This window comes from Sesamum indicum, linkage group LG13 (assembly GCF_026168435.1).
Source record: "Sesamum indicum cultivar Baizhima isolate 11 linkage group LG13, ASM2616843v1, whole genome shotgun sequence".
Taxonomy (NCBI): domain Eukaryota; kingdom Viridiplantae; phylum Streptophyta; class Magnoliopsida; order Lamiales; family Pedaliaceae; genus Sesamum; species Sesamum indicum.
This window is the reverse complement of record NC_142669.1, coordinates 16,194,265-16,203,909: the sequence shown is the minus strand read 5'-3', so window position 1 is coordinate 16,203,909 and position 9,645 is coordinate 16,194,265. Positions and strand designations below refer to the sequence as shown.

The following is a 9,645-nucleotide window of genomic DNA, read 5'->3' as shown; positions in this document are numbered from 1 at the left end:
AATAAACCCACATAAATTAAAAGAATATTTTAAGAATACATACATGCTAATTGATCGGATCATGACTATATTGGCATGTTGAGGAATGACTAAAGAATAAAATGAGCATTGTCAATTTATTTCTAAATATATGTTGGTATAAATTAACATTAGAAACGGTCGTTCCCATAAGAATGTCTATTCTTACAAGTACGAGAATTAGACATTTCTTGTCTTCCAGTTTCAACTATTCTCAATAGATTGGTAATATAATTGCTAAATATTACAATAGATTTTGTAATCACAAAAATCTATTACAAAAGTTATATATTGTTTTAAAATATAATATAATCATTATTAATAATATTTAAATAGTATATAACATGAATAGTTCAAATTTTTAAATATTTTATTAAATATAATATAAAAATGATTACATACATATATGTATTTTAACCAATATTTACTATAAATATAAATTTTTATTTTTATTTTTATGTAATATTGTTGATATTTGTTCTTTTTTTTAATAAGTATGATTTTTTTTGGATATATAATAAGTATTTATGGGATATGTAATACATGAAAACATTCATATATATATATATATATATATATATATATTTTGTAAATCTATACTTAATTTAATATTTTAAAATAATATTTTTCATGTTGATATTTGTTCTTTCAAATTTTATTACTATCCTCCAAACATATAAACAAGTGATTTGAAATTTGGTTATTTACTTCCTTTTCTTATTATTCCTTCATTACACCAAATCTAGGAATGCTATATCAAAGCTATTCAATTCCTACCTTTATTCAATTTCTAAGTTGATTCAATTCCCACCCAAATTTTATTTTTATATAACTAATGAATTAATTTATATTTAAATTATTTATATTTGAGATAAATTCTAAAATACTTTTATTACCTTTTAAAATTAAATTATTGTTTGGTCTAAAAATATTTTAATAAATTTCAACCACAAACTATAAAAAATAAAATTTATTTTAATAAAAATATATTTTAGAGAAATTTTATACTCTTATAATATGATAAAATAAATTTAATATTATAATTTTTTTATTTCAGATAATTTTTTAGGATATTTTTATTACTTTTTGAAATTGAATTACTTTTTAATCTTATAATATTTTAATATTTGACAACAAACTATAAGAAATTAATAAAATTTACTTTTTAAAATAAATTTATTAGATAAATTTATTTAATATAAATTATAAAATTAATTTATAATTCATAATTATTTATATTTGAGATAAATTATAGTATCTTTTTATTATTTTTTAAAATTGAATTATTATTTGATCAAATATTTTAGTATTTGACAATAAACAATTATACAACAATGTATTAATTTTTAAATTAGAATTTTTCATATTTGAAATAAATTCTAGCATTTTTATTATTTTTTTAAAAATTATTTATTGTTTATATTAAAATAAAGTTTCTCTAATATTTTTAAATTTTTAAAAATAAAATTTTTCTCTTACTGTTTGCGGCCAAAGCATATTAAAATATTTCAGAATAAATGATAATTTAATTTTTAAAAATAATAAAAAGATGCTAGAATTAATATCTAATAAAAATAAAGTTTCTATTATTTTTATCTATAAAAATAAAATTTATTCTTATAGTGCCGGTCAAAGTTTATTAGAATACTCTTAGACCAAATAATAATTTAATTTTAAAAAAATAATAAAAAGATGCTAGAATTTATTTTAAATATAAATAATTATATTTTAGAAATTAATTCTTTATTTATATAAAAAATTAATTAGAATTTGTTTAACTTTTTATTTAATAAATAAATTTTATTTTTTATAGTTTGTGGTAAAAAAATTACTTCCTTTCCACATTTACCAGCCAAAAAATGCACTTTTGCCCTGATTCATCTATACGAATATATATATATATATATATATATATATATATATATATGTAAAGTTACTTTTAACTTATAATTGACGATTCTGACATTGCAATACCAAATTTTAGAATATCAAATATTTGTATCAATATAAATACTTATTTGTTTTAAAATTTATATGAGATCTGTCAAATTATGTACGTGATGGCTATTAACATAAAATCTTTATTTCGATTTAGGACGCAGGGTGAAAGAGTACAACATAATTGGAAAACAGTTCATTTAAACAGTCTCCAAGAAGCAAAAATATCATAATTAAGGGAGAAAATAAGCCATCTCTTTCATGTTATCTCGGGATGGAACATTTTTATTTTGTGTCGTTTTCGATCTTTTGGAGGTTTCTTGGAGATTTGCTTTCATTCTTATGCATCGTTCAGAGTACAAGAATCCAAAGTCACAGATTTCATGAATTGCATGTTCCTCCCCATTACCAGAATCACAACACGCACAAATACACATAGATTTGGTGGGAATTAATGTTTAAATATTTTAATATGTAATTATGAAAAGTTGGACTAATTATTCAAACCCCGATGACGTAAGTAAATTTCGACAAATTAGAAGAGGTGGCTGGGCCGGTGATTAATGGCCTTTAATTATTCCTTTCAGTTTTGGGTTCTTTAATAATTAGGTTTAAAGGAGACAATCTATACTATATATCAAGAGAAAGTACCTCTTTGGTGGCTCATACAATTTTAATTAGATCATGTGTACGTCTCATACAATTTTTCAACCAAATTAGCTAGACAATGATGAAAATTGTCAAAATCTTAAAGATTATAGGACTAAATTGCAAAAATTAATTCGTACAGATCAAAAAATAGCACCCCTCGTAAATTAGTGAAATATATTACCATTCAAAGCCCATATATGGATAAAGTGAAAAACTTAATTGAAAGTTTTATACTAAACCCACAACCCTTGACTTGCGGAAAACAAGGTTTTCGTCTCAACTAAAACTACTAAAAGGTGAAGTTTTCTTCCTTCGTTCACACGCCTTTTCGGGCATGCAATTCTTGTTTATGTTTGATCTCAGGTTCTAAATTTTCTCTCAATTTCTGATGTGTTGCGTCAAAGGTTGGGGCCCCATTATCTTTTTGTAAGAGACTTTTGGCAGTTGCCTGCGGATTACAGCTCAATCTCCAACGTTTCCTCTCAAGGCATTTTCTTCCTCGTGGCTTTAAAAGCGGAAGGAATGAAAATTACACTGTATTTCGTAAAGTTTGGTGTAATTATATATAAGTTTTTTGTGATTTAAAAGATTAAATATAATATTTATGACGTTTGTTTCTATTTAACAGAAAATTTCACCCGTTAGTTAAAATTATCAAATTTGCAGATATTAACAAAAATAGTTAATAAAATTCATATTTACCCCAAATTGATTTGTTACTAACTTATTGCAGTTCAACAAATTTTTTTTTGCATTGGCAGGTATTAACATTTTTTCTGCTTTATGAAATCCTACTAGAAAGCCAAAATTTTTAAATGAGCATTATATTAAAACTAACATTCATTGTAGTTTTGGGATATTTTTCCCTTTGTTGCGGGTCAAAGTAGATGAGTGAAAAATAGTGTCATTGTGTATGGATTAATGCAATTAAGTAATCGTAATAAAAATATTTTGAATTTGTCTGAATAATTTTGTGTTATAAAGAATTTCTCTTGTGCAAGAATTTTGCTTGTTGATATTTAGCTTTCTTTAGTCCGGGTTATTTTGTATACAACTTAATTTTTCAATTTTTGCAAAATAATATATTGATATGTACAAAAAAAAATGATGGGCAACTTTAGAGAGAAGATATCACTATCATTTTTTTGAAATACATACTATACAGTTCATTATATAATTCATGACATACAAATATCAAAAGATAAATTATTAGATCAGGAATTCCAAATCCAAAAATGCATTCAAATAAAACAGACAAAGTAAGCTACTAACGAAACAGACATACACCAACGCTCAATGGACTTCGAATCTATGAATTTCGAGTCGTGAGGTTCCAACGTTACTATTTGAAAAAGGCTAATAGTAAAAAGCTCATTCGATTTTGTTTCTAATCATTCCAAAATAAAAGTGCAGGTAGCATCCACGCAACAAGTCATAGATTTCCCTATGTAAACGCGAGGAATTCTGATTTCGCGACACAAATGCAAGCAATAATGAACCCGTACGATCTTCCAGATGCTTTTGGTGCACAATACATGGAGTAAGTAGATCAAGATGATTAACACATATCCCATTTTTCGAAAATAAAGAGTATGTATCAATTTTATGCGCTTAACAGTATTTAAGTAGATATACAGTATATGCATAGTGGACTTTTGTATGGATGTTGAAGCAAAGGTTTGAGCGTTGAATGCTTGCAACAAGTAACATAAAAAAAGGCCCTGTGCCAACAATTTATCCAACTCTAATGACCTGACAGGAACAAATCTTCTGCGATATTTACATTCTAGAACTCGTGGAGAATAGAAACATCAAACAGATACTACCTCAGATATTTGAGCCAACAGTCAATGGTAAACTAGACAACTGCAAGTTCCTAATCCAGAAGAGGTACCTTGTTGATCAGGAACTTTCACATATCAAAAACTTTTCTCTTTCTCTTAAAGTATTCATCTAACCAGCCTTGGATCAACTTGACTTCAGCTGCTCTCTGCTCCACCAGCCAATCAGGATCTTCTGCAGTTGCCGGGCGCAGATCTAAGTGATGGGCACCTATCACCAATTCAATTCACAGCAAATTATCGATTAGATCAGATCATCTCATGTGAATTATCACTACCGTAAGGTTGGAGAATCAGCTGAATTGCAGAACATAAAAGCAGTAAACATGACATTCCCCAGTACTTAAAACCCTGTCCTGATATAGTTACCTTTCTCTGTAACAAGTGCTACAATGGTTTCAGATATATCTTCCAGAACACTGCAGCAATGTCATTTAATATCATCAATGATTTAGTAGTGTTCATATGTTAAGGAAATCTACAACACAAACAGTTGATGGTTTTTTACCTGCCACCACTCCAAGGATCTAATAACCCATTTGAGAAGATGATGTTACTTCCAAAGTTTTTCAGGGTATGCTTGAATCCCTTCATAACACACAGAATATGCGAGAAACAAGTTAATAAGTTGGCTGCTGAAGACCACATCCTACTAGGGAAAGAACAAAGAAATAAGCCCTGTAAAATATTATTAAAGGAGATCCCTTCAATATTAATATCTTCACAGAATGAAAAATTGTTCCAAATTGATTCGAACTGAAACCCTTTGTTCATCAACTTATAGGTTGTCAAGCTTGCAAGATCACAAACAAGTTAAAAGTAAATTTTGTCCAGGATCTACCCTTTCAGAGAAGTTCTAACTCCTTTGAATTAAAGACAATTGACGGACATGAAGGTAAAAGATTATGAACTGATTCTACTATATATAAAACACTAATATATGTTTGAGCACATCATTCGTACATGCCCACCAAATTCAGTGCTTATCCAGGTAGGCCTGGGTTTGACACGGTAATTCTCCCAGCACCACTCTTCATCGGAAGTATAGTTATAATCATATGCTGGGAACATGCTAGCGTCTTTGCTGCTAGAAGTTGGCATGACCATCTCAGTGCATGCCTGGTACATTAGGCAAATAATTAGTTAACCTGTGGCTGCTTAAGATATATAAGTTTAACCAAAGAAGAAAGTAAAACAATAATATCATCACAATTTTGCACCTGCCAGTTCCACCCATTCATACCATGAGGATCGTCATCCAGATCAAAGCAATCGACTTTTCCTGTGTAGTTGTAGTAAACACTAACTCCTTCGACTATGCGCTGTATGATACTAGTACCATCAGGGCAGTTGTCAATCTTTTTACATACCTGACCAATATTAGTATGAGCAAGTATATAGAAATTGATTCTCTGTATATCAACTATAATAAAATCGAACAGGACAATCTGTCGAAACCATCAACTTGAGAGAAGATAGAGCTTCGAACACGAATAAGCAAGAAAAGGACCTCTCATCAGGCAGCAACATCCTAACTTGACTGCCAATATGCTCCAGATAATCAATATACAGATCCTCCGCAAAATGGTTTACTTAGAAGGTTATAACTATCACTTAGAAAGGTGAGAGGCCTCAAGCTCTCGACCGAGGTGACCCATTGGCTCTATCATAAAATCATCAAAGCTTATTGAGAGAATTCAAACTTCAATACGTAGTCAACAAACCTCCTTTATTGGGTTTGCAGGCATTGGCATTAAAAAGTCAGCTGGATATGGGTAATCTGCCATTGCCAAATAACTATAGGCGGAAGACAACCAGTTAGAAATATCATCAGTACTCTCGAGTTTCCTGCCAATTCAACTTCAATATCAGACTCAGCAAATGTAACAATGATATAACATAGTATAGGGAAACAGAGAATTTGAGTTGGAAACTAATACCACTATGCTCTTACCTACAAAAGCGAAAAGTCTCAGTCAGATAGGAAAGTCCATTAGTTTTCTGTCCCTCTGATTCTATTACATCCCAAGACTCTTTTATAGTATTAAAGCAGCTAATACTCTCTCGCTGCCAAGGAACCGAACGAGCATGGATCATGATACAGAACATACTCCTACAGTTATGAACTAAGATTTGCATAAATAATAAGATAAGTGAAAAAAGGTGAAACATACTCTAAAATCATTAGAAACAATATTGTAAAATGTCTCCGGAGGCACAATATCCTCAAATTGAAGAACAGGTGCTGAAGAAGCAAGTGCCCCAATGGCAATATGGGGATACTTCAGCCGCATCCACGCCGCCAACACTGTTCAACTTAGATGTCGTAATGATCTCACCATCAACCAAAAGTTATCTCCTGATTAACTACAAACTAATAAAACAGTATATATTAAAATAGAAGAACTTCTTACTTCCCCCATATGATCCACCAAACAGCACTACAGGACAAGCCTGGGCAGAGAAATTCTTCTTCAGCTCAGTGATCAACACAGCAAAATCGGCAAGCGCTTGCTCGGCAGTTAAATGCGCTAATGTACTCGCATTCTTGTATGCCTCTTCCCAACTCCCGTATGGCATTGACTCGCCATAGTACCTATGCTGCAAACCAAAACCCCACATAAATTCTTGCTCCAAACATCACTATTATCACTCCCAATCCTTAGCACTTGGGAAAACAACAATACACACATGGGCCCTGATAAGTAACTGTAAAACACGTACAATTTCCTTTGAAAATTCAAATTTCCTTGTTAAACTTACATCTACATAGGTACTCCGAATTGCAAAACAAAAGAGACCCACGCAAGCAATAAATTACCTCAGGAAAAATGATCATCGCGCGGAAACGAGGAGCGAGCTCCCATACGAAGCCGGTATTAGCCGCGAACCACTCGATGTCGCCTTCATTGCCACAGTACAAGAATATGGGACCCAGCTTGGTAGGGCCCCCCCAATATTCAGTATTGATAAGATAGCGTTGACGGAACGTGGGAAGGTCCGAAAAGCTGAAATGGTCAAGATTCTGGTCGAAGTAACGGGTCTCGTATCGGTAACGCGGTGCTCCGAGACGACCCGTATTGTTGGAGAGAGAAAATTTTCGGAGAAAACGAGGGGCATGTTGGGGAGATCGGAGCCCATAAGGGCGAGGGAGAGGGAGAGACGAGATTGTCTGCGGGAAGAAGAAGAGTACGAGGGAGATCAGGAAAGAGAGGTTCGCTTTGGGTTTAGGAAAGTTGGTCATTTTTGAGCTTGGGAAGGAGTGAGTGGGAGAAGCAGAGAAATAGGAAAGTGAGAAGACCTTTTCTCCACTACAGATAATTAACGTACGTCCGTCGTAATATTAGTGATTATTTTTAAAAAAATATATAATATAGAATTTATATTAAATTATTTTAATTTTTTCATTATATAATTATTAAAGACGAAAATTTACATAAAGTTATCACTATAATAATCAGTGACACATTATTTTTCAATTTTCTTGAATTATTATTATATTTAAAAACTTTGTTCGAATTTGATCTGACAATAATTGTATTGATCGAACGAGTTTTAATTAAATCATATACGAATCAGATTTGTCATTTCAAGCATATTTTTATTAACTTTTCACTTATCGAATTGAGTTATAATAATTTGTTATTTAAATTATTCTTTTATTATTTTTCCATTGATCGAATCAAGTGAGAATAATTGTCATTTAAAGCATACTTTTATCAACTTTTCACTAACTTAATCGAGTTAGAATTAGAGGTGTAAATGAGATTTTGGCTCTAATTCGAGTTCGAGTTTTTTTTTTAAATTTTTTTTTATAATTAAAATAAAAATTATTTTAAATTTTTTTTGTTATGTTAAATTAAAATATTCAAATTATTTTTAACAAAAAAATATTCCTAATTTTTTTAAATTATTAGATAATTAAAAAATTAATATTAATATAAAATACTATATATATACAGTAATAATAATGAACTTACTAACTGGTTAATTAAACTCATTTTTATATAGAGATTAAATATATAAATAAAAATACCATATTTTATCATTAGCTAAATTTAAAATGTGTTGTTACTTAATAATTACAATATATTGTTAATTTTAAATATCAAGTATTGGATATGGAGTTAAAAATATAGAAAAATTAAAAAGTAAAAATAATTGAAAAGCTCGAGAATCGACTCACGACCTTATGAACATAATGTTTTGAGCTCAAGCTCTAGCTAGCTCGACTCTAGCTTCAATTGTGCCCAATCGAGCCGGTTCACGATCTCGACTCGTCTTTCAACCATGGTAATAAACTATAACAAAAAGTCAAATTTTGGCTAGTGTGATGTAGACAAGCGTCCCTGCTTATCCAACCATCCTAACCCCTCTCCTCGAAGATGAAGGTGGAGAGATAGACCCTTAGTTTATAGGGGAACTCCCTCTATAAATACAAGTTTGGTCCCTCACGCGGGGAACGGTCTTCAGACTTTCGAAAGCATTCTTTCAAGCATTCACTAAGCACTTTCTTGTGATGCTTTATTGCCTAGGGTATTAATAATAGGATAGGAGAGAGTATATTGTCCCTCTTCTTTTTTCCTTTCAATATATCTTACTTTACTAGAGGGGATATAGTGAGAGAAAAAGAGTGGAGGATTGATAAAATCTGATAAATGCCTTGGGTGATTATGATCTGTTAACCAATTCTTGAATTGGTTGCCAGCGACCACTAAAAAATGTTGTAGTTTTGAACCCTGACTTTGGTGTGTTTAGTCATTTTGATTTTCTTCCTGCTAATAGCGGTCTCAATCTGTGGTGTTGCTTGATAAATGGCACAGTTGTTCCTGTGGCTCTTCTTTATAAAGTGAATGATTCCTTTACTGGAAGGAGACACTAGCTTTAACTTTTTGGAAGAGAGGTAAGTTTCATGAAGTAATCAAAATCCATTACAAGTTTTTATGCTAACTTTGTTAAAGGTTGAGGCGTCTTGTGTGATTTATGTTTTTTATCGCTTGGGCTTTTGCTGAAATGCCTTAGTAAATACAAAGCTAACCTAGTGCTTATTGCTTTCTGTTAACCATCCCATGTATTCATAGCATTTTGGATTTTGGCTTACTTTTTGATCTCATGTTGCTTTTGAGCAGTATAGGTAGTTGGATTATCTTGAAGATACTTTTCTATTTCTTTATTATTTTTCTTTTTAAGGAATTGA

The 9,645-nt window shown here is 30.6% G+C and overlaps 1 protein-coding gene across 1 annotated transcript; it reads right to left on the bottom strand.

The window, feature by feature from the left end:
* Positions 1-4,285: 4,285 nt before the first annotated feature.
* On the bottom strand, positions 4,286-7,752 carry LOC105158570 (Serine carboxypeptidase S28 family protein). Its single transcript, XM_011075360.3, has 10 exons — positions 7,270-7,752; positions 6,863-7,049; positions 6,623-6,756; positions 6,403-6,515; positions 6,173-6,296; positions 5,669-5,818; positions 5,412-5,567; positions 4,957-5,036; positions 4,818-4,867; positions 4,286-4,659 (listed from the first exon to the last, which is right to left on the bottom strand). The coding sequence occupies exons 1-10, from the start codon at positions 7,690-7,692 to the stop codon at positions 4,520-4,522; spliced, it is 1,557 nt and encodes a 518-aa protein (XP_011073662.1). The 5' UTR covers positions 7,693-7,752; the 3' UTR covers positions 4,286-4,519.
* Between the last annotated feature and the right edge of the window lie 1,893 nt (positions 7,753-9,645).

Bases quoted from the DNA above. Each gene is read 5' to 3' on its own strand.
- LOC105158570 (XM_011075360.3), bottom strand. From the start codon at position 7,692: ATGACCAACTTTCCTAAACCCAAAGCGAACCTCTCTTTCCTGATCTCC. The intron at 7,050-7,269 runs GTAATTTATTGC...TTTGGTTTGCAG, and splicing joins CGATGATCATTTTTCCTGAG to CATAGGTACTATGGCGAGTC. The intron at 5,037-5,411 runs GTACGAATGATG...TGTGTTATGAAG, and splicing joins GCACTGAATTTGGTGGGCAT to GGATTCAAGCATACCCTGAA.